Source organism: Delphinus delphis, chromosome 19, assembly GCF_949987515.2.
Source record: "Delphinus delphis chromosome 19, mDelDel1.2, whole genome shotgun sequence".
NCBI lineage: Eukaryota > Metazoa > Chordata > Mammalia > Artiodactyla > Delphinidae > Delphinus > Delphinus delphis.
In genome coordinates, this window is record NC_082701.1 from 43,781,706 (window position 1) to 43,806,092 (window position 24,387).

At 53.5% G+C, this 24,387-nt stretch overlaps 1 protein-coding gene across 1 annotated transcript; it reads left to right on the forward strand.

Moving 5' to 3' along the window:
* Positions 1–1,847: 1,847 nt before the first annotated feature.
* On the forward strand, positions 1,848–23,455 carry SLC13A2 (solute carrier family 13 member 2). Its single transcript, XM_059997795.1, has 13 exons — positions 1,848–1,949; positions 15,089–15,217; positions 15,996–16,132; positions 16,228–16,442; positions 16,990–17,170; positions 17,272–17,394; positions 19,251–19,469; positions 19,682–19,770; positions 20,058–20,179; positions 21,311–21,472; positions 22,117–22,254; positions 22,747–22,923; positions 23,335–23,455. Exons 1-12 carry the CDS (start codon positions 1,848–1,850, stop codon positions 22,915–22,917), a joined length of 1,788 nt encoding a protein of 595 aa, XP_059853778.1. The 3' UTR covers positions 22,918–22,923; positions 23,335–23,455.
* The last annotated feature ends 932 nt before the right edge of the window (positions 23,456–24,387 follow it).

Genomic DNA, 24,387 nt, shown 5'->3' on the forward strand with positions numbered 1-24,387 from the left:
GGGGTAGGGCAGTCTGTTTCGTTGCACTGTAGCTTCCCATGAAGCCTGGCCCCAGGAGCCCTTTGACCTGGATCCATGCATAGCTCTCTGCCCACCCTGCAGAGGGCACTGGGGTCGGGGCAAGGTGGGGGGGTCTGTGTCACACAGACCTCACTGGCTCTAGGAGAATCTCATTGGCATCGCCGCCCAGGCCAAGCTGCTGAACTCCCTGGAAACGTGGTCACCAGCTCTCAGACCTGGTCCCACACACTCACTTTCCAACCACTCAGAACCTTCTTCCTTTCACATCTTTGCCCAGGCTGTGTTGACTTCCTGAAACCATCTCCCTGAGACACCCTGCCTTCTTGTCCTGGCACACAGATCATCACACTTGAATAATAAACAGAAATATGGATTGAGCTTCTACTCTGAGCTGTTTGGGGTGGGGAGGTGGGAGGGTAGCAAGAGGCAGAGGCTCTGGGTAGATATATCCACACACTCCATCCTCCAGGTCTTGGTTCACTCTTGCCGCTGCTTGTGATCGTACCTCTGTCACCTTGGGGCCAAATTAGACTCAACCTTCGAGACTTCACTGAGGTGTCACCTTTTCCAAGAGCCTTTGCTCAATACTCCTACTGTTTCCTTTCACCTGGAGTTGCCATACTGGTTTGGACCTCCCCAGGGCACTCCTAAAGCATGTTTGAATTCTGGCTGGCTTGTGTCTTGGGGCCTCGGTTACCCCAACTGTAAAATGGAATAGCAACACCTAACTCCTGGTGTGGTTGTACAGAGTAAATGAACTAGTAAACTAATAAGCTTGTACTGAATGCTGAGCAAATGTTAACTATTACCAGTGGCATTTTAATCTCTCTGCCTCCTTAACACTGAGTCCAGGGCTGATGATATAATCAGTGTCAAATACTTGTTTGGTGGATGGATGGATGGATGGATGGAGAGATTAAACGTGTTTCCAAAATATGAAACAATCTTTGCCGGTGTTCCATGGGAGCTTGGGGTTGGGAGTGGGGGGCCAGGGAGAACCTACAAAAGTGAGCCTTTACTGTATCCCTATCATACATCAACAAGGAAGTGACTGTTCCCAAATGAAGTCCTTGCAGAGGACTCCCCTGGCGGTCCAGTGGTTAAGACTCCGCACTTCCAGCGCAGGGGGAGCAGGTTCAAGCCCTGGTCGCGGAACTAAGATCCCACGTGCTGCTCAGGGCAGCCGAAAGAATGACTGTCAGTGCATCACACAGCACACAGTGCATACGAGTTGGTCGGTTCCAGTGGCTCTGACAGTTTCCTTGATACCTGGAAGGAGAAGGGCTTACTGCAGCCCTTCCTCAGTCCTAGACTGGAAACCCCCAGAGGGCAGGATGTCTCTGGAGGCTGGGCTGCCCAACCCAAGGCCCTGTAAAAACTGCTCAGAGAACTCCTCTTTGGAGGAGTAAGAGAGAGGGGGACTGGGCTGGAGAGCGTGCTCTGGGACTTGCTCCGTGGATGCCGGCTGTGGGGCTTCCCAGGCGCCCTTCCTTCTCCTGCTCCTTCCACATTCAGCCCTTAGTAGCCCACATACAGAAGGAATTAACTCTGGGCTCAACTTCTTGAAAGAAACTGAAGGCTTTATCCCCGGATCTTGCCCTCCTCCCTTTGTTTGCAAAGTCTTCCTGATCTTTACACTCCCTGCAGATCCTTCTTCCTGACTGTCACCTCCCGGACTCTAAAAACACTCTGATTGCCAGGGTGGGTCAATGGTTAACCCTCCAGCGGCTTTATATAAACCTGCTTAGCCGGCTACCTGCTACACGGTCGGTCCTGCAGTTCCCTGGATCTGGAGGGTGACCCGGCAGCCCACGTGGATCCACACCATGGCCACCTGCTGGCAGGGCCTGTGGGCCTATCGCTTCTACCTGATTGTATTCTTCCTACCCATTTTCCTGCTGCCTCTGCCCATCCTCATCCCGACTAAGGTAAGGACGTGGGGTCCTGGGCACAGAGAAGCTCCAAGGGAGCAGGGGAGGGGCCGTGTGGCCCTGGGGTCGGGCATCCTTAGGACCAGCATCACCCATTCATCCCTCCTAGCCTGACAGCCTAGGCTGTCACCACCTGGTCCTCCTGAGGCCTGAGGAGTAAGAGGTCAATGGGGGGGCTTTTGTTCGGCACCCAGTAGTAGGAGCCCAATGTGAATTGCTTAGGTGCACTTGGTATCTACTCCCTTGGGAGGCAGGAAACCTAGCGCTGTAAAGGAGGTGCAGGTGGAAGCAGGTGAGTTGACTGGGAGGGTATGAGCTGGGCTAGCTGCTTGAGAGGGAAGGAAGGGGATTAGAAGGAAGCTGGCCTCAGACAGTTTGTGCATTTAAGAGTACAAACAGAAAGAGGAGGCGCTCACCTGTGATCCCAAGAGCTAAGTCTCCTGCGGATGAGGGGTGGGAATTGAAGGAGGAGATCCTGCCAGTGGGCAATACAGATGCACACCTTGAATGGAGGAGCAAATGCCACTGCTTCCTGCCCACCCCCATGCAAGCAGCAGGAGTCATAACTTCGGCTCTCATTTACTGGAGGCCCCCACTGCACACCCTGTACCATGTACCCAGGAACCCTCTCTCCCATCTTATGACGCAGGTCTGACTCCCATTTTACAGACGGGGAAAGTGAAGTTAAGTCACCCAAAATCCCAGGGCAGATCCTGTTTTCTGGAGGTCAGATAGTATACACTTTGGGGCCCCCCTTGTAAGTAAAAGAAGACAAGATCTTGAATCTAAAATTAACACGGGACTTTGGGAAGGGTAGGTCCAGGAGGCGGCCTTGAAGTCCAAGCTTCACAGGAAACCTCCCTCTGGCAAGTGGCATAGTTAGGCAGTGGCAGAGCTGGGGGTGTGGTCTGGCTACAAAGCCTGTGCTGCCTGCCTCCGGAAGGCTGAGACCTAATCCTGGCCCTGGTCTCACCCCACACCCGCCGCCCCACCCTCACTTGCTCATTGAGCCATTTGCTTCCTTTAGTCACAGACAGGGAAATCGAGGCAAGATTTTTGTTCGAGGTATCCCAGAAGGGTAAAGAACTAGGGAGGTAGTGGCACAGCTCCTGGTAGGTGGCAGGGCCTGGCTGACCTATGAGATGATCCTCATCCCAGGCCAAAGCCAGTGGCCTCTCTATGCTAGGGACCCATCAGATCGGTTTCTAGACAGGCTGAGCCAAGTGTGTTAATCCCGGAAGGAAGGACAGACAGGAACTGTGATGCTCATTTTACTCCCCAAGAAGGTACAGCCCAGAAAGATTTAGAAACTTGCCCTCGGTCACTCAGGAAAGCCTGAGTCAGGATGAGAAGCCAGGCCTCCTTGTGGGAGTGCGATGTGTCGGGAGCCCCTGTGTTCCCTGTGCTGTACCCCTCCCTGCCGCCTGCTTCCCACCTACAGATGTTGTCTCCCCTGTCCTGACTCAGATGAACTGTCCCAGGTTCCATCTGTGGAGGCCAGCCCCTCCACTGGGGCCCTGGCTACCAGTCCCTCTCAAGGACTTTGCTCCTGTAATTATCCTCTCCTCTCCAGCATCATCAACTTTTCCCTCTTTGCCTCATCTCTCCCATCAGCATGCAAACAAGCTCTAATCCCTCTCACATGAAAAGACAAACAAACCCTCCGTCAGTCCCACAGTCCCTCCACAAATACCTGGTTTCTCTGCTCTCTCTCCCAAAAGAAGGCCTCAGAGACTGACTACACTACCTGTCTCTCCTTAGACAGACAGATCCAGTCTCCAAGACTCTACCTACCGAGAGGGCTCTTGTCAAGTTCCCATCAGCGTCCGTGTCACCAAACCCCTGTTCCATGCTCACCTCCCTCACCCCCTCGGCAGCGCTCGTCACAGCTGGTCACCTCCTCTTTGCTATGCTGTCTTCTTTTGGCTTCTCCTGGTTTTCCTTTGACCATTTTTCCCGGCTACTTCTCCCTATCCTCGCCCGCAGGTGATCTGTTGTCTCCTGCCTTAAAAAGCATCTCTATGCTGATGATTCCCCAATCTGAAACCCCAGCTCTAATTTCCAAACTTGTATTATCCAACTAACACTGGACACCTCCCCCCTGAACATTTCCCTTTTTTTTTTTTTTTTTTTTTTGCGGTACGCTGTTGTGGCCTCTCCCGTTGCGGAGCACAGGCTCCAGACGCGCAGGCTCAGCGGCCATGGCTCACAGGCCCAACCGCTCCGCGGCATGTGGGATCCTCCCGGACCGGGGCACGAATCCGTGTCCCCTGCATCGGCAGGCGGACTCTCAACCACTGCGCCACCAGGGAAGCCCTGAACATTTCCTTTTATGCAGCATACACATTGGCATATCCAGATCACAACCCTGATTACTCATCTCAGCCGACTCTCCCTGCGATCTTATTCCTCAAGATAAGGCTCAACTGTCCACCTCAGAGCCATTCCTGATGCCTTTCGTTCCTTCACTTCCACAAGCACCAGCAGATCCTGTTGACCAGTGTTTTCGCCAAAAATACACTGAATGGAATCACTTTCCACTACCTCCACTCTGGTCCTGGCCGCCATCGTTTCTCTCCCATCCCTACTCCTCCCCAGACCATTCTCTTTTTTTTTAATTGAAGTAGAGTTGATTTACAATGTTGTGTTAATTTCTGCTGTATAACAAGGTGATTCAGTTGTACATATATGTACATTCTTTTTCATAATCTTTTCCATTATGGTTTATCACAGGATATTGAATATAGTTCCCTGTGCTCTACAGTAGGACCTTGTGGTTTATCCATTCTCTATATAATAGTTTGTATCTGCTAATCCCAAACTCCCAGCCCATCCCCCGCCCACCTCCACCTCCCCCTTGGCAACCACAAGTCTGTTCTCTACGTCCCCAGACCGTTCTTCACCCAAACTCCAGGATGATCTATTCCAAACATAAGATCGCTACCCTGCTTAAAACCCCATGGAGGCTTCTCGTCAAACTTAAAATAAAATCCAAACCTCTCAGGGTAGCCACGAGTCGTTGGGGGCTCCTGCCCCGTATCCTGCCTCTTATTTGCTCTTCTCCAGCCTTTCTCTTCCTCAAATTGCTCATCTTCCTGCCTGGAATGTTCTTCTCCCAGAGGCCTCCCTCTCACTTCTTACATGTCAGCTGAAATCCGCCTCCTCAGAAAAGGCTTCTCTGAGCAGCACCGGTCATTTTTATTACAAAAACCTGTTATTTAAAGGGCTTTCGCTATCTGAAATGATGTATCCCTTTTTTTTTTTTTTTCTGCGGTAGGCGGGCCTCTCACTGCTGTGGCCTCTCCCGTTGCGGAGCACAGGCTCCAGACACGCAGGCTCAGCGGCCATGGCTCACGGGCCCAGCCGCTGTGCGGCATGTGGCATCTTCCCGGACCGGGGCACGAACCCGCGTCCCCCGCATCGGCAGGCGGACTCTCAACCACTGCGCCACCAGGGAAGCCCTGTATCCCTTTATTTTCTATTTATTTTCTGACCCCCCCGCTACATAAGAATGTAGGCTCCGTGAAGGCAGGGACTTTGTCTTTTTCCATGCAGAACCCCCAGTACCTGGCACATAGTAGGTGTTCAACAAATACTTGTCAAATGACTGAATGTGGGCAAAGAGGGCCCCGTCGTGAATTCCTGCTGAGTCCCTGCTCTCTGCAGTGGATCCTGAGCTTACCTCCATGACCCTGGGCCCTGAAGTGGGAAAGAGGAGGCCCAGACTAGGCTCAGGCCTGTGTCCTTATAATACTTGTTGACATTTCTTCGGTATTTTTGTGTGTGCTAGTCATTGTACCAAGCACTTCAAAACACTAACCCATTTATTTCTCGAAATAACCTCTGAGTTACTGTGAGGTTACTACTGTTGTCTCCATTTTACAGACATGTAAATTGAGGCCCAGAGTAATAAAGGAATTTGCCTCAAGTCCCAGCTAGAAAAAGGCAAAGTCTGAACTGGAATCTGGCCTTGGCTAAGGCTGTCTAAGGATGCAAGGTAGTCCCCTGTTGTGAGTCACCACTTGAGCCATCTACCGTCATGTCCATCCAGCCGTCAGCCAATCCTTCCACTGTCGTTCAGTCTGGGATGTCTGTCGAGCTCTTGCTCTGTGCTGGGGGTTACCAAAAAGGAATACAGATGTTCTGTCCTCAAGATGCTTTCAATCTAGAGGACCGCGTGTTCATGCCACACAGATTATAGCCAGAAGTCTGCAGGAGCTCAGAGGAAGGAGAAAATCCTTCCATCTGAGTTAAGGGAGAGTCTGAGTTAGGCCTTGAAGGCTGAGCGAGATTTCAACAGTCAGAGGCATCAATAGAGGGCAGGCCAGGTGAAGGAAATGGCAGGAGCAAAGGCGTGGGGATTGGAAATAGTAAGGAGTGTTTGAGGAGTTAGCAACAGAATCCTAGAAATGCCCATCGCCCACTGCGGGGTCCCAGTGATTGGGAGCCAGTGAGGCCTGAGGTCTTCTCAGTGCTTCCCCAACCCCTGCAACCAGATACCCAAGAAGCACCATCGGTGTGCCAGAAACCTGACATCTATTCATTCACTCATCCGTTCATTCATTTATTAGGGAACAAGTGACAGGTACTGTTTAGGTGCAGGGGGTGGGAGGTAGGATTCAGGGGAACTTGCGATCCTGGGGGTGCAGGGGGTGTGGAGGGACACACAAAAAGCATATACTGTCCATGCAGTGAAAACCATACAGCAGGCTGTGACTATGGCCTGGGGAGGGACTGCTCTAGATGCAGTGATCAGAGACGGCCTCCTGGGGTGCTGATATTTCCCTAGGACCTGACTGGCAAGGAAGAGCTAGCCAAGCACAGCTCTGGGCCAGGAGCCATCTAGGCAGAACACGTAGTGCAAAAGCCAAGGCCAGGGGTGAGCTTGGCAAGGTGGAGGGATAAATGAGGCCGGCACGGCATGTGGACCTGAGTGAGCAGAAGATGACTGAGGTTAAGTTTAGAGAGGTAGAGAGAGGCCAGCCAATGTCAGCCCTAGAACGTCCGGGGAAGGAGTGAGGATTTTATGCTGAGGGTCACGAAGGATAAATACTTACTCAGAGGTCAAAGAGCTAGTAAGTTAGAGTCGAAAATGCAAATACCTCCCAGGACCCAACAGAATCATCTGTGAAAACTATCTGCCCGTGGTACCATGTTTGCCAGAACAGAGCTTAGCTGAAATCCAGACTGTATTTACATTAAGAACAGAGGGCAGGATTTCTTACTCTGAATCCCTGCATTCCTAGGATATAAGAACAGTAGGTGTGTGCGTGCACACGCACTTTAAAATCTGTGTGACTAAAATACCCTTACTGCAAGCTATTCCTGAACCCCAAAGACAGACCAAGATTGTGGGCATGAAAACTGTGCAAGGAATTTGGACCTCGCTTCTGGGGCCTTCCTGGAAGGCCTCTATCTTCCCTGATAAACAATGCTTCCCTGAACCGTCTGCCCCTTGTCTGAATTCCGGGCCCCTGGAAAACACAACACAGAGTCTCGGGCATTGTGTAGATACCTGACTTATTTCCATAGACTACTTCTTCTGTTCATGAGGGCCTTGGTGTTCCCACCAATGAAACAGGAAGGCGGGGTGTGTCTGGTCAACACCCCCAGGGCAGTGAGGTGTGGTCCTTAAGTGTGGCCACGATCAGCACTGGACTGCGTGAAGTCTGGTTTTCTGGCCTCTGAAGGCCCTGGGAGTAGGGGCCAGCCTCCAAATCCAGGGAGATCCCTGGAGAAGAGAGAGAAGGTTCCCCAACTCGAACTTCACCCCCAGATGACCAAATCATGTCCACACTTCCAGCACCTGCTAGGTGAAGGTCAAGAATGGGAAAGCCAAGGAGACTCTTCAGCAGTACGGTTTCCTGAACGGAATCCAGCAGCAGGGCCCAGGGCAGTTGTAGGGCTCAGATGCACGGAGGAGTGCGGGAACGCTCCTCTCATCTTCAACTCCCGCCTGCCGGTTTGCTCTTTAGGGGACGCAGGCGGGCCTGGACCTGGCCCTGGCCCAAACTGTGATGTCAGGACTCTCCCCCGTACTTTTGTTTTCTCAGACACTCAGACCCATTGTTTTTCTCAGACACTCAGACCCATTGTTTTTCCCTTTGGCCTCTTAAAGCAGAAGATGATGCAACAAACGCATTCACGTTAAGGTGCGGAATTAAACAGAGAGCACTCAGATGAGATCAGACGAGGCTAGGAAGGGAATCAGCCTCCATCCTTGCTTTCGGCAGAGCCTCAAAGGCAGGGGGTGGGGACGCTTTAGAGTGGAAAGAGGGAAGCCTTCAGGGGTGCCCTGACTGGAGGTTGTTGGCGGGGGGGAAGCTGGAGGGGGGCTAACTAGAAGTGGGGTATCCTCTCTGATTGTTAGGAGAGCACATTTGGTTTTCACTGATTAGTCCTGAGTTGGAAGTGGAGGTAGCGAGCAAGTGGGGATCGAAAATTAAGGAGGCTGGCGGTCATGGAGCAAATCCTGCCCATTTGGGGTCAGTTGCTATGCAGGTGGTAGTTTGGCTACAGGGCTGGTTACCGCAGAGATTGTAGGACATATATTTGCGTATGGACTGGCCATTGTCGCCTTTTATGTGTAGTCTCTCAAGGTATTCGGCATTTGCATGGGCCTATTATTCCTGGAATGAATATCACACACACACACACACACACACACACACACACACACACACACCCCACTCTGCACCTCCTTCCCCAAGTCTTGTCTCATGGCTCCTTTCCTTGGGGTCACTACGCACCTGAACACTCAGGAAAGGCACCTGGAGTTTTCCTCCTCCCACTCGACCCAGCAGCCATCACTCAAACCCTCTGTCTTCCATCTCCTAACATCTCTGGAGTCCGTCCTCTCTCTCCATCTCTACTGCCATGACTTCTCTGAGCCCCTGTCATCTCCCCACTGGACATCCCAGCAGGGCCACCTGTCACCTCCCAGCTTCTGTGTCTGCCAGTCCACCTGCCACAGTACCGCAGGTGTAAGCCCCCTATTTTCATCTTGAGGTGATTGATTTATTTAATTAGGTGATACATGCACATTACACAAAGTCCAACAGCACAAAAGGGTGAAACATTTCCTTCTGTGATGAATGTGGACAACAAACCACGACAGTAAAGAACGATATTTTTGACTTTGCCACCAGTAGGTATCAGAGATATTTTCAAATCGTATGAGAGCTGTTGCCAGTCCCTTGACATATTATGTTAACCATGACTTTGAAATTACAGTAGCCATTAGCCCGTGAAGAGCTTAGTAGTTAAGAGTCACATTATATCACTGTCTTACCCATTTTTTCATATTTTAATAACTGTATTTTGATATAATTGGTGTCCCTTGTAATCCTGTGCATTTTATTCAATGCGTTTTAAAACATTATTCTAAGAAGGAGTTGGAAGGCTTCATCAGGCTGCTAAGGGAATCCTGGTACCAAAAAAGGGTAAGAATCCCTGAATCAGAGATTTTCCTATGTGTATACAAACACCTGTGGACACATTTTTAAAAAACACATATGGCGGCATCAGCGTAATCTTTTAATAGAAACACCAACCTGACAGTGTCACCCTCTCGGTTTACAATCCTTCAAGGGCCTCCTCCCGTTTTCACCTTTGTCTTCCAGATAAAGTCCTAGATTCCTCTCTTGGCAGGCAGGCGAGCATTACATCCCTTCCCCCACAAGAATGTATCTTGATCTTTTATGCCTCATTCCATTCCCTCTGTGCTTACTCCCTCATGCTAACACCTTTTGCCCACCCACAGAACTCCTATTCATCCCTCAGTACCCGCTCAGTGTGCCCTCTCTGGAAGCCTTCCTCAGTCCAGATGGAGGGAGGCTCAGAGAAGGGGCCCCATCTCTGGGACTCCATTCTCTGGTCTCTCCTTTGCAATGGTGCTGGCTGCCACCCAGGGCCTCGCCTCACTCCCCAGCAGCATCCCTACTTGCCAGGCGCAGAGGGGCAGTGGGAGTAGCCCACCCCAGGGCTAACCTTCAATCACCAGGACGAATAAGATGTGACACCTTTGAGAGTGTGGGCATTTTTGCTGCTGCCCAATGGCCACAGGCTGCTCTGTGCCCGTAACGGGTAAAGGCCGTGATGCCCACAGGTCCCCACCCTGCCCACACCCAGTGTCCAGAGTCTACCCTGGATTCCCTGGCACTACCATCTTCATTTGTATGTCATGTATCCACCCTGGTTCCGCAGCAGCCCGGAAGCAGGTTTCTGCGCCAAGGCCAACCCAGCGATCTGCTCACTGCCATCTACAGTCCTCTACAGCTTAGACATTCTCAGTCACACCCCTCATCTTCATAATAACCCAGCAAGGAGTGTGTTTCTCTTATTCCCATTTGTAGAAAAGGACCCTGCATAAAAGACAGTAATGTGTGTATAGTTAGAAATGCTCAATATTACTTATCAAAAAAAAAAAAAAAAAAAACCCAAGCCGAGAGAGGTTAAATACCTTGCCCAAGGACATGTGGCAATAAAGCTGGGCCTGGGCGCTCAGGTTTCCTGACCTCTGACCTTTGTTTCCTATCACAAAAGCAGCAAGTTGCCAGCCTTGGGGTTTGGAAGCCATCTGAGGCTTTATCTCTTCTCTTCACTGTTGGCTTTGCCAGGCAGCCCACCATGACTACAGACCAGCCCACACAGGGCACTCAGACTCCCCGAAGGCCGGGGCCAGGTCTGATTCATGTCTGTACCCTAGTGTCTGACATTCATTCACTCATTTATCCAGTGTCAGCTCCGTAGAGGTGCCAGGCACCCTGCTAATGTGAGCAGAAACAGACCCAGACCCTGCTCCCTGGAGAGTAAGGTCTGGCAACAAAGGTTGATATTCATCATGAGAAATTTGTGAAAGCAAATGTTTAACTACAGACCGTGATGAGTGCTATGCAGAAGAGGTACAGGGGCATAGGCTGTGAAAAATGGGGAATATACCCCTGAAACACACGGAGGCTTCCCTGAAAAAGGAATATTTGAGTTAAGGTCTCAAGAATGAGTAGACATCAGGTGAGCAAAGTGGGGAGGGAAGACAAGAGAGGAGATTAGGTACCAATGCCCTGTGGCTACAGGGAAGATGGAGCATTTGAGAAACTGGAAGAGGGCCACTGTGGCTGGACCAGAGAGAGCAAGGAGGAGAGGCACAGACCAGCCCCCAAATTTTCCTAAGAGCAGTGGGAAAGCCTGCAGGGATTTGAGCTGCTTTTAGGGGGGTGTGTGTGTGTGTGTGTGTGTTGGGGGACAGGGTGTGGATTAAACAGGTTTGTGCCTCAAGATCACTCTGGCTACAGCAAGAAGAAGAGATTTCAGGGGCAAAAGAGGAAGCTAGGAGGTGAATAAGGAAGCTCTTGCAGAACTCTTGGTAACAGATGCAGGGGCTTGGACCAGGCTATTGGCCCAGAGCTGGAGAGAAGTAGAGGGGAGCATTGGAGGTGTTGAACCAGCAGGACTGGAGACCTGGAGCAGAGAGGTTATTTGTCCAGTGAAAGCCTGATGAGCCCTCAATAACAGGGACAGCCTGGGGGAAGAGAGGAATGGGGATCTGACCACGGTAGTTTCCTGGCACAGCAGGGCCAGGGGCCCAAGTGGGAAGGAAGGATTTATAGACCCAGGCCAGCACCAGCAAAAGAGGGAGGGGCTAGAGACAGGGAGGTGAAAGAAAGTTGACCCCTGTCCTCCAGAGCCCAGGCTGAGAAAGGAGTACATTCTACAGCCAAGGAGCAGCTGGGGAACAACTAGCCTGCTGGACCGCAGAAGGAGGACGTACTGACAGAGGTAGAAAGAAGAGCGTTAGCCGCCAAGAGAAAATTATTCCCTGCTGGCATCTGAGCTCCAGGAGGGGCTGCCTCAGACAGGGCGCAGGCTGTGCCCTCTGCCGATGGCATATGGAGTCGTGCAATGTAGCATGACTGGGGACTAAGCCAGTTGGGGCCCATGCCATAGGCCACCAGCTGAGCTTGGCCAGCCCAAGATGCATTGAGCTGGGCAACAAGGCAGAGAGTATAAGGCGGCCCTGGAGCCCAGGTCTGATTCCCGACTTCCCACTTCTAACACTGGGGATACAGATCGTGGAATCAGACACATTGCGGGGCCAAGGAGAAAGGATCCCCCAGGTTCTGTTCCCGTTTCTGAGCCATGAATGCCACTGGCTGTCTGGTGAAGACTGTGGGCCCTTCTCAGAATATTGCTTTGAAATGCACGAAATAAAATGTATAGGATGACAAAGGAAACCAACCATTTTGAAATACAGTTATAAAACTATGAAAAAATTAATTGCAATTCAGAAATACAGATGCTTCCTTATTAAAGCATTAAATAAGATCTAGCGTTGGTATAATAACTACCATAATTTCAAAAGAGTGATGGATGTAAACAATATTTTGAGATATATTTTGAGTCCATTGCAACCACTAATCTGTGCAGGTACCTAACAGCTGACAGCCACAATCAAGTATCTGTGACAAAATCGCCCATAGCAACGTTAACAGCTATGTGGTTTTGGGAGTTCCCTGGTGGTCCTCTGATTAGGACTCGGGGCGCTTTGTGGGCCCGGGTTCGATTCCTGCTCGGGGAACTAAGATCCCTCAAGCTGCACGGTGAGGTACCCCCCCCACCCCGCCCACCCCCACAAAACAGCAGCTCTATGGTTTTGTTGCCTCTGTTCATAACCTTAGTTAGATGTTAGCTAAAAGATGAAATTGTTTTCCCATCCAACTTCATGAATCCTTGGCATTCCACGCCCCATTTAAGAGCCCCATGAACCAGGAAAAGCAGGTCAGCGAGTTACGGACCAACTAACTCTACAGTTGGACCGACTACCCAGGAGGGTGGGATGGGGACACGGGGCCAGAGCCACCAGGGCCAGAGTAAGCTTCTGAATGGAACTTTGAAAGTGGTCTTGGGTTTTGATCCAGAGATAGACGGACAGACACGGAGAGGGACACCAGGAAGTTGTGAAGGAGTAGAGGAGCCATAGATTCAACACACTGATGCTCACAGCTCTCTTTGGAGGGTGCAGATGGGGACCCAGAAGTGAAGGAACTTGCCCAGAGCCGGGCAACAGGAAGTGGCAGGCCCCAGCGAAGACAGTTCCATTTGGATCCAGAGTCCTAACTCACTCCCGTACACCCTGCTGGTCACAGCGCACCTGAGGCTGGGGGACACCCTCCAGTAGCAAGGGAGAAAGCTCAGGGGAGAAGCAAAAAGCTGGGGCTCAAGAACCAGATGGCCTGGATTCTTCACTGATTTGTGTGACTTTGAGACATTTACTTAATTTATTTTCACCTTTGTTTCTTCATCCGTGAAATGGGAACAATAGTCATTCCCTCACAGAGCAACTAAATGTCATTAAAAACCACCTGAAGCGCATAGAGCACCATGCCTGGCATGGAGTAGTCCTTGACGATGCTTCTGCTGTCGTTATTAGCAGAGCTTTCTTCTTGAATCAGCAAAGGCATCCGGCCCAGCCCCCACCCCTTGTCTCTGGCCAGAGAATTCTGGGGGGTGAGGGCATGGGGGGCACACCAGGGTTCAGAGGGCTGGCTTGCCCTTAGCCCCACGGGAAGATGGGTAACAGGCTGTGCACACTGCAGGTGAGAAAATGGTTGAAAGAACAGCAGCTTCAGCAGAATCTACTGCCTGCTGGGGGAGGAGGAGGGGTGGATCTCTGCTCAAGGATCAAGGTGGCCCCACCCTATGTGCCAATGAGTTCATGTCCAGGGTGAGAAAGGTGGTGGAAGTTTCATGGAAAGAAAGTGAGCCTGGCATCAGACGGACTTGGCTGGGCAGGCTGGGTGCCACCCCACCCCCCAGGATGCCACTGATGTAGACTAGTCGGGGAGTGCTCTTAGAATTACGCAATCCTGCACACCTTGCCTGGGTTCCAACCTGGCTCTGTCACTCCCTAGTTCTGTGACCTTGAGCAAGCCACATACCTTCTGGAGGTCATCTATAACATAAGACCACCACACACATCCACGGCTGTAACTACAAACATGAAAACACCCAGCTCCTAAGAGTTCCTCGGTAAACAGCAGCTTCCTCTCCCCAAGACCTTCCTTCAAGCTTCAGGGTACTAAAGGCGTGAGGTATAAGGGGTGAGCCCAGCCTATACCAGGTGGAGAAAGCAAAAGGGGCAGGGCAGTTGAGACAGGTAAGAGAGGAGGAGTCCCCAGCCCATAGTCCCAGCAGGCAGCCTCTTCCTTTGGCAAACAAAGAGTGGGCAGGTGTCCCGAGGAGGGTTGGATGCCAGGCACCCCCTTCCCTGGAGGCTTCCTTCTGGCTAATCATTCCCCCGTCCTCCCTCCCCAGGCCTGCGGAGAGGCTCTGTCAAGGAGGGTGGGCCCCTGACATCTGGGGTTGTCTGACTTCATTCCTGCTCCAGGTCCCCTCCCAGGCCTGAGGTCAGGACTTTCTAGCTTTGGGAGCCTCATGAGGGAAAGGGGGGCCTCTGGTACCCCAAGACCCACAAGACCATGACTCAGGGTTTACTCCACAATTCCCCGCACAAGGCGGGGATAGGGGAGTTATGTGAAACAGTGGTCATGCCAGGATTACTAGGAAGGAGACCCCACTATTCCTAAAACTTTTCAGTGGTTTATTCATTCAGAAAAGATTTGCCCTGAAGCCTCCTGGGTCCTGAGCTCCAAGGATCCAGATACAAAACTGACTCTGTCTTCATGGAACTCAGCTCCTAGCAGAAGGAACAAATACTACTTAAATCGTCATACAAATAAATATACTCTTACAGGCTCTTGATGAAGCAGGGAAGGCCAGGGTGCCAGGCAGGGATCCGCATTTCCCAGGCCCCAGTTTCATCTAGATGAGCCCCTGTCTCATGTAAGGATCCTCACCTGAGCCCCCTGCAGTCCCCAGGGGACTGGATTATAATCCAGTGGCTGGATTATAATGTCTAGGCTCCCCAGGGTTAAAGACAAGGTGGTGAGTGTTTTGCTTTGTTTTCTATTTCTATTTTTAAATGGGACCTGGGGCTCAGGAATCCAGGACTGTGAGTTTCACAGGCTCTCCCCACACTGTTACAAACGGCCTGTTTTCTCTGGGGACAGGAGGTGACATGACTCTGGGACACAGGCCTGCCCCCTCCAACAGCTTTGCCGTTCCCCTCCCGCCTGCAGGAAGCCTACTGTGCCTACACCATCATCCTCATGGCGTTCCTCTGGTGCACCGAGGCTCTGCCCCTGGCTATCACCGCCTTCCTCCCCACCGTCATGTTCCCCATGATGGGCATCATGGGTGCCTCCGTGGTAAGCCTCCCCACCCACAGGAGGACGTGCTCCCAGGGGTGGAGGGGGGTCTGCCCTAGGACGCTGATGACGGAGGAAGCCTCACCACAGACAGGGCACATGGAAGAGGGGTCCCTGCCTCTGCTTGGCAGGTTGGGGAGCACTGAGGGAGGAGTCAACTAGAAGACAGGGGGGAAGGCATTCTAGAAATGCCAGGTGCGTGGTTGGTGTCAAGAGTTAATTCAAAGTGGGAGCAACTAGGCCTAGATGAGGGAAGGAAAAGGGGGCCTTGATAGCCAGCTAGAGAGTTTGTATCCTTCTAGTTCAGTGGCTCTGAAACTTGAGCAGATGCACCAGGATCACCTGCAGAACTATTTAAACACATTGCTGGCTCTACCCCAGAGTTTCTGACTCAGGAGATCTGGAGCAGGGTCTAAGCATTTCATTTCTAGCAAGTTCCAGGTTGTTGATGATGCTGGCCCAGGGACCACACTGAGAACTGCTGCGTTAGTTTCTAGAAAGAGCATTAAATGCTTTCTGTCTCAGTCAATGGCTTGCGACAGGAGTGGATTCAGGTTAGATGATGTCTCAGTCATTCCTGAGGGGAGAAAGAATGACTTTGGCAGGAAGACAGGAAACTGGTTAATATTCAATGGCAGATGATCCAAAGACCATTTCCATTTGGGTCCAAGAGCCCAGGGGACCAACCTCCATGTGCGGGAATATCAGTGTCGGCACCCTGTACGCCCAGAGGCACGGGGGGAGCCCTTCCTCCTTCTCCACTGTCCCCGCCTGCCAGGTCAGCACTGAGTACCTGAAGGACAGCAACATGCTATTCATCGGGGGGATGCTAGTGGCCCTGGCCGTGGAACACTGGAATCTGCACAAGCGCATCGCCCTCCGCGTGCTTCTCACCATCGGGGTGCGGCCCTCCCTGTGAGTTCCCACAGGCCAAGTCTGGAGGACCTGGGGTGGCAGCGTACCCTTGAAGGGATGCTGGAGCACCAGCGTGTCTGTCTGTCCATCGCTAGGCTGATCCTGGGTTTCATGGTGGTCACGGCCTTCCTGTCCATGTGGATCAGCAACACAGCCACCACTGCCATGATGGTGCCCATCGCCCGTGCCGTCCTGGATCAGCTGCACGGGACGCCCACGGGCACGGACGCTGAGGAGGGCAGGAACAACCCCACCTTTGAACTCCAGGAGCCGAGTCCCCAGAAGGAAGAGACCAAGCTTGACGAGAAAGGTGACGCCAGGCCCTGCCCCGAACCCTCAGTCCTTGAGGAGGGTCTGAGGCGATGCCCACGAGAGGAGTAGTCATCCTGGCACGTTGAGGGAGAGAAGAGGGAAGCAAGAAGTTCGGTGACCCACGTGTCCTTGGTTTGCCTGGGATTTTCCTGGTTTTGAAATGAAAAGGCAGGGAATTCCCTCAGTCCTGGGCAAACCGAGATGCTAGGTCACCCTGGCAAGCCGAGAGCGGAAGCCTGGGTGGGCTGTCATGGGTCCAGGCTCCACTCTTCCTGTGTGGTTTGGACAGTCCTCTTCCCTTCTCTGTGCCTCAGTTTCCCTCTCTCAGAAGAGGGGTTGGGCCAGGTGGTGTCTGGGGGGATCACTCCGGCCTGAGACTCCAGGGAGTGCTGGCCCTTGCAGACCTGGAAGCAGCCTCTGCCCTCCCCCCAGCCTGGGTCTAGGCTGCTCAGTGACAAGGTGCCCCAGAGACCCTGGAGCTCCCACCAGGCTCCCCAGAACTGGCCCTGCGCCCATCCCCAACCTGAGCTCTCCCTTGTTCCCAGACAACAAGCAGGATGGCCCTGCGCCCCCTGTTCCTTCGGAGTCCAGGGCACAGCGGAACGAGGAGCAGCTCCGCTTCACCCAGGGCATGAGCCTGTGTGTGTGCTACTCGGCCAGCATCGGGGGCATCGCCACCCTGACTGGCACCACAACAAACCTGGTACTGCAAGGCCAGGTCAACTCGTGAGTGACTGAGTGGGAGGGGGTCTGCATTCTGACTGGGGGGCAAGTGGAGCAGGCTGGTCGCCGGGCAACGTCACACAGCAGCCTGAATCCCTCTTCAGGATCTTTCCCCAAAATGGCAACGTGGTGAACTTCGCCTCCTGGTTTTTCTTTGCCTTCCCCACCATGGTCATCTTGCTGCTGCTTTCCTGGGTGTGGCTGCAGTTCCTCTTCTTAGGCTTCAAGTAAGTGGTGGAGTGGGTAAGAGCTGTCCAGGTGCCTGCCCTTACCCTCTAGGAGCTTCCAGTTTGGTACCCAGGTAGCCCTGCGGAAAAGGGCATAATCACCATCCCGGTGAGAAGGCCTTTCCCTCCCAAGGCCCTTCTGTGCACTTGCCCCCCGCATTTGAGGGAATTACTGTTTGGAGAGTATTAGCCCATCTATCAGATGAGCAAACTGAGGTTCAAGACATGGTACACAACGAGATGTGTCAGTGCTGGGATTGAAAACCAGATCTCCTGATGCCCAGGCCAGGTCCCATTCCATAACAATCCCCAATCCTTTGGCAGGTGCTTAAGAAGCACACGCTGTGAGCATCGTCAGTTACAAAAGTCCTTGTTGCGCTCCTACTGTGTGCCTGGCCCTCTGCTAGGCACTGAGAACGCTAGAAGCATTAGACAGTCCCTGTCCTCAGAGCTCACCATCTAATGGGTGATGATAAGGTAGGAGCAGTGACAGAGGAAAGCCCAGGTGCTGTGGGAGGACAGCCCAGGATAGTGAAGATTCTAGAAGTCCCCTGGCAGAGATGATGCCTGAACTGAATCTTGTAGAGTTAGAAGTCAGCCAGGTAGAGAACGAGGTAAAGTCATTCCAGCAGCAGGAAGAGCTTGTGTACAAAGGTACAGAGGCAAGAAAGAGCATGCTGGGTTTGGGGGAACTCTAGTTCTGTGTGACTGAAACACAAAGAGGAAAAAAAGAGTATCAGCATATGAAGCTGGAGAAGTAGGCAGGGGAAGATTATGGGGAATCTCGTGTGCCACATAAAGAGTATGGACCTTCCTCTTGAGGCCAAGAGTAGTAAAGAGGTTCTATTCCTACTTCCAGCCCTTGATTACTAGTAGTCACTAGAGCTCTGAGTTGAAAATCATGTGAGACCTTGCTGGAGCTCAGCTGGAATCAAGTCTGGGATTGATTAGTGATGTCTGCTATAGTACAGGTTAAGAGTGGTGGTATGACTGTTATTATGGGTATAAGTTGTTATTTGTCCATCCTGCCCAGGCAGTGGGGAGCCATTGAGAGTTTTTAAGCATTGTTGCTGTAAAATTGCTTGGGCAGGTGCAGGGAGGCTGGATTGAGGTTGGGGATGGTACAAAGCAAAGTGTTAGTCAAAGAGACCAGCACAGTGCTAAGCAACATCAAGGATTCAAAGATGTGTGAAGCATGGTTTTTCCCTTGAGGAACTCACAAGTCCAGCAGGGGAGTTGAGATTTGCCCAAGTGAAAAGTCAAAGTGAGTTAAGCACATGGAAGTGGGCTGCAGACTTCTGTGCCTCAGAAGACAGTGTGGGTGGGGCCCAGGCTGGCAGAGGATGCCCAGAAGCAGTAAGAGAGGGAAGGGAGGATTTCCTGAAAGGCTATTGGAGGTGGGGAGAGATGAGTCAGGGCCAGAAGGAGGCCTGGGGTCTAGACCTCTAGGGCCTCCTCACTCTGGGCAAGGGAGGGCTCAGCACAAGAGAATTCCTGGAAGGACAGAGGGGTCAATGGGGCACATGGAGCAGGGACAAGCACAGGGAAACCCAATCTCCCATCCTCAGCCTCCCCTCTGCTAAATAAGAGCCATGACGCTCCAGAGTCTTCTGCTCTTCTTCCAGAACCTTGGGAACCTTTACAACTCATGGGAGTTCCCTGGCAGTCCAGTGGTTGGGACTCAGCACTTTCACTGCTGTGGCCCTTGGTTCACTCCCTGGCCTGGGAACTAAGACGCCGCAAGCCGCGTGGCACCGGCCAAAACAACAACAACAACAAAACCACAGGCACTCACAGCCCCTTGCTCCCCTGCCTGGTGTAGTGCCCTTACGAACTGTCCCCACCCCTACCTGTAGCTTCCGGAAGAACTGTGGCTTGGGGGACCAGATGAGGAAACAAGAGCGAGCAGCCTTCGAAGTCATCCGGAGAGAGCACAAGCGGCTGGGCCCCATGACCTTTGCAGAAAAGGCTGTCACCATCCTCTTTGTCTTATTGGTGGTGCTCTGGTTCACTCGGGAGCCAGGCTTTTTCACCGGCTGGGGTAACCTGGCTTTTTCCGATGAGAATGGGAATAGGTGAGCACTGCGGGGAGGAGAAATACTTCCAAGAGGAGGGAAGGGAGCAGGGCCCCCAACGCAGAACAGGAAGTAACGCTGGGTTGAGGTGGGGGGAACTTGCCAGGAGGGGTTGGCACATCTGTGGGAGGGGCTCCTCTCCAGCCCCCCTCCATCCTGTGACCCTGAGCAGCCCTAAGCCGCTAAGCCTGCCCTCCCTGCCCCGCCCGCAGCATGCCATCCGACGGGACAGTAGCCATCTTAATCGGTGTAATTTTGTTCATCGTGCCCTCCAAGATCCCAGGGCTGACTCAGGAACCAGGTAAGCACCTGGTCTGGGGCAGAGAAGGGCCTCTGGGCAGACCCCGCCTTCTGGCATGTGACGTCCCTTCGACCACACTCGGCAGGAGTAGACCAAGCCCAGAGAAGCTGGGGCGATTTGCCAAGGGCACAGGGACTCAGGGACAAAGTCGTGATGTTGCGGAACTGAGGGTCCCTCTTTTCCATGCGTTAAGCTCTGATAGGGACCCACCCGTACAGAGCGGGGAAGGGAAGGGGAGGAAAGCCTGCTGGCTCTTGGTGACCCATCCTCTTCTGCTTGGGGAGTAGGAAAACCAGAGAAGCTGAAGGCCCCTCCTGCCCTCCTCAACTGGAAGATAGTTAAAGAGAAGATGCCTTGGAATATCGTGCTCCTTCTGGGCGGTGGCTTTGCCCTGGCCAAGGGCAGTGAGGTGACAGACCCCACTCCCTCCCCAACCCACTTGAGGGAGACCCTGTGACAGGGACAGAGGGGCCCTGCTTCTCTCCCACACAGGGGAGCCCTGACCCCCCACTTAGGAGCCCCCTGGTGGGCAGAGCCTTTGCAGCAGCTGGAGAAACAGGTTAGAGCCCTAAGAGAGGGGGAGGAAACACAAGCCATAGGGACTCTCCCTAGTGGGGGCTTCTCTGGTGAGCAGGGACTGTACTCGGCGATCACCCAGTCCATCCCCTCACCGCCTGCCAGACAGAGAATGCCAAAGCTTTAGCATCAGGGAGTAGTTGGCTGGCATTGGGTTGACACAGTTTGCTAGCTGAGGCCACCAGGGGGCACCATGCTCATACCCAGCCAGGCTCTGGGGACCGGGTCGTCATTCCCCATAGCCTCCATCCCAGACAGAAATCCCTGAACCTGCACCCCCAGGCCTCGGTGTTCTGGCTAAGCTCATTCACTGCACGGACAGGAGCTATCCTGGGTCAGGGATTGGTTAGTTCCTCCAACAAGCGCTCACTGACTGCGCCAAGCGCTGTGCTGGGTGCTGGGTGCTAAGCGGGCAACATCGTATATAATAAAGTCCCAGCTCCCTGGGGCTCACAGTCTGGCATTATAGGTGTGGGCAAGGCAAGACCTTGGAGCTCTTGTGACCCTGTGAACTGTCCGCGTCCCCCTGTTGGCCTCTTCCCAGGCTCTACCAGGGCCCTTCCCCTTCTCCCTCCTTGCTGGGAGCAAGGTCGCCCCCTGTCCCAACCTGCTAGGCTGGAGGGGGCAGGCAAAGGGCTAAGGTTGGCCAGGAACCTCCTGAAGAGAGGTCAGGAGAGCAGGAGTAAATGGGGTCAAAGGTCTTTACTCTCCCCAAGCCCCAGGTTTCCCAAGAAAGCCCCTTCGCTTCCCATCTGACCCTTCTGCCCACACCCAACTGTCCTTCAAGAGCAGTAGAGGGGGCCCCCAGGTTTCAGCTGGGTCTCATCTTCCCTCCCAAGCTGCCCTTTTCTCTGAAGATTCTAGAGAGGCGCAGGCAAGAGCAGGACCCTCCCAGAACCTCAGCAGGGGACTCTGGGGCCCCAGGCAGCCCAGGCTCCCACACATCACCCTCCTCTGCCTACAGGAATCGGGCCTGTCGAAGTGGCTGGGGGACAAGCTGACCCCACTGGAAAGTGTGCCGCCTCCCGCCATTGCCTTAATCCTCTGCCTCCTGATCGCCACCTTCACTGAGTGCACCAGCAACGTGGCCACCACCACAATCTTCCTGCCCATCTTGGCTTCCATGGTGAGCTGGCCCTGCAGACACCTCCTCCAGGCAGCCCTTCTGCTCACACTGCCTGCAGAAGTGCGGGGCCCTGCCTGAAGGTCAGAATGACCTGTCTGCACCTCCTCTCATTTCTGGGAAAAGACCCCTGAGCTTCCACCCTTCCCCAGGCTCTTCAGTAACTTTGGGCCCCAAGGCCCTCTGCCCCCTGACTCACTCCATCCCTGATGATATCACCCCTGGAGTATCCTGATGGGGATCACTGGCGGCCTCGCCCACCTCCCTGGGCCAGCTCCTGTTCTTGTCATTCCTGAGGTGACGGCATGAAATTGCTCCCCGGAGCGTCCCCAGCCCCTTCTCCAGGCGCGTTCCCACAGCCTTTGATGATGACACCCACAAGCCCCTTTGAGATCCGTTTTATGGGTCCCTCCCCTTCCCACGCCCCACAGGGCAGGGCTGCACACTTATCCCCTCCAGAGAAGTCAAGGGGCCCTTTCCAGGTCACCAGGTACCTTCTGGCAGAAGTGGTGGGTTCATGGCCAGAGTGTATATTGGGGTGGGGATGGGGGTTGTCCCTCAGAGAGGGGAGCAGGAGAATGGGGACCACGCCTTCCCCTCTGGGACGGAGACTGCAACCAGCTCTGCCCCACTGTCTCCCCCTCCAGTCTCAGGCCATCTGCATCCACCCTCTCTACGTCATGCTCCCCTGCACGCTTTCCAGCTCCCTGGCCTTCATGTTGCCTGTGGCCACCCCGCCTAACGCCATCGCCTTCTCATTCGGGGGCCTCAAAGTGACAGACATGGTGAGTGGCAGGGGTCTCCAACGCCTCAGCACTCCCTGCTCTGTCTTTCCATCTTGGTGGACCACAAAGTAGCTTAAAGCCGCTGAGATTCTCAGAGTTTAGAGTGGACCCTGTTGGGGTGGGTGGCAGCGGGGGAGGCTGGAACGTGATCCCCAGTTGGAGTATCTTCAGGCCCTGCCAGCCCTAGGCCACTGAGAGGAAGAGGAGGGGTGAGGAACTTAGGGAAGGCACCGAGATGCCAGGCACCCGGACCCAGGGATATGGACTCAGAGAGAATGACTCAGGGCTCTGGAAGCGCCCCTTTCCCCTGTGAGCACTGGGATTAAAGCTGGTGGTAGGGGCATCACCTAGTGCTGCAGGTTAGACCCAAGGGAGGACTTCCCAGGGAGAGGTTTGCTAGTGAGGGAGCTCCTGAGCACCTATGAACACCTAAGAAATGGGTACTGGCCCAGCTCAACACCCACTCATCCAGACTGGCTCTCCTCACCCCAGGCCCGCGCAGGATTCATGCTCAACATCATCGGGGTCCTGGTCATCACGCTGGCCATCAACACCTGGAGCATCCCCATGTTCGACCTGCACAGATTCCCCTCCTGGGCCCAGTCCAACACCACAGGCTTCTGTGGGGTCAGCCAGGCAAACGTCACAACACCCAGCCCCTAGACCACGGTATAATCTGGCCCAAGCCAGGAAGACCCACCTCGTTCCTATTCCTCTGAGCTGGGAGGGGAAACCCAGGCCCCAAGGCAAACATTGAGGGAAAGGCACATGTATACCTAACCTCATGTGTGTCTTCGAGGGAGATGTATGTGAGCTCAGTCCTACGTGTCTGAGGAAAGTGTGTGTATGTGTATGTACGTGTGTGTGTGTGTGTGTGTGTGTGTGTAAAGATGGTGTGTCATGTGAGGATGTTCTGCAAGGGGGCTTTGCGTGTGTGATGATCCTAGGTGGTGTGTGCTTGACAACGTACACTTGCGAGGTCACAGACACGACAGCGTGCTCTGTCTGGCACTCCAGGTCTTTGTCTCCCCAGCTTGGTGGGTGACCAGACCCTTTTGTCCTCTATTTATTGAAACTCAGGGTTGGAGCTGCCTGGGCAGCAAAGCCTACCAGCAGTTGCCATGGCTACAGTCTCTGGGACCGGCCCAACATACTGAGTTCCCCCCAGCCTCTCAGGTCTGGGGGGAGGTTCAAATATCAGCCCCATTAAAGTCTTTCAGTAGAATCTGTGGTGGTTTTTCGCAGCACTTTCCAGGGCTTCTCCCCAACGTGGTTCAGACCCCAGGTTGGGAAATACGCTGGGAGGGGACCTGGCATCTGTCCTGTATGGCGGCCCCCTTGGCACCCCTCCCACCCAAGGGAGAAGGTAATGGCCAGGGAGCTCTGCCAAGGCCTGTCGGAGTGGACGCAGCCACCCAGGAAAGCAGCCCTGACACCACCCGGCCCGGCTAATTGGGAGCTTCCACTCCCTGCATGTCTTTGAGAAAACCAGCCTCCCCATTCCCAGAGCCCTCCCTGGGCATTTACGTAAAACCCTCTGCCCCTGCCAACTCCTCACAGACCCCTCCACAGCTGGAAAAACCAGTCCCACCAGACCAGGGGAGGCAGGCTGACTCACGCTAGATGCCCAGAAAGAGGGACCCTCACCCCAAATGGCAACCTGCGGCAAGAAGGATACAGGGGAGACTCACAGGAACAGGTTCAAAACTATGGCCTTCAGAGTCCAGGACCAGACTGCACTCTGGATCATTCTGCCTCCCAACCTCCCCTCCCCCTCTCCTCTGCCTCTCCTCCTTCATGAATTCCAGAGTTTTCATTTATCTGGCAAGGCAGGGTGGGGGTGGGGAAGGATGTCACCACATCCACCATCCATCCTGGGAGCTCAACGTCCCTTCCTGGCTGGAAGTTCATCTAGATGGAGGTTTCCAGGAGGTCCCTTCTGCTGCAGTGGGAGAATAAAAAGAGATCTTTACCATCACTCTCATGTCCCCGTAAAACAGGGAAATGAGTTGTGAAGAAAGAAAACCAGAAAGGATTTAATTCTGGATTTCCCCTCTGGGCTGGGCCTGTACCCAGTGCTCCCAGAGCTGGGGGTTTGAGGGTTGGGGGAGGGGGCTGCTGCATGGGGGAGAA

What these genes read in the sequence shown, in the direction of transcription:
- SLC13A2 (XM_059997795.1), top strand. Translation starts at nt 1,848, where the DNA reads ATGGCCACCTGCTGGCAGGGCCTGTGGGCCTATCGCTTCTACCTGATT. An exon ending in CTGCAAGGCCAGGTCAACTC is followed by an intron (nt 17,171 to 17,271) that starts GTGAGTGACTGA and finishes ATCCCTCTTCAG; the next exon opens with GATCTTTCCCCAAAATGGCA. An exon ending in GCCTCAAAGTGACAGACATG is followed by an intron (nt 22,255 to 22,746) that starts GTGAGTGGCAGG and finishes TCCTCACCCCAG; the next exon opens with GCCCGCGCAGGATTCATGCT.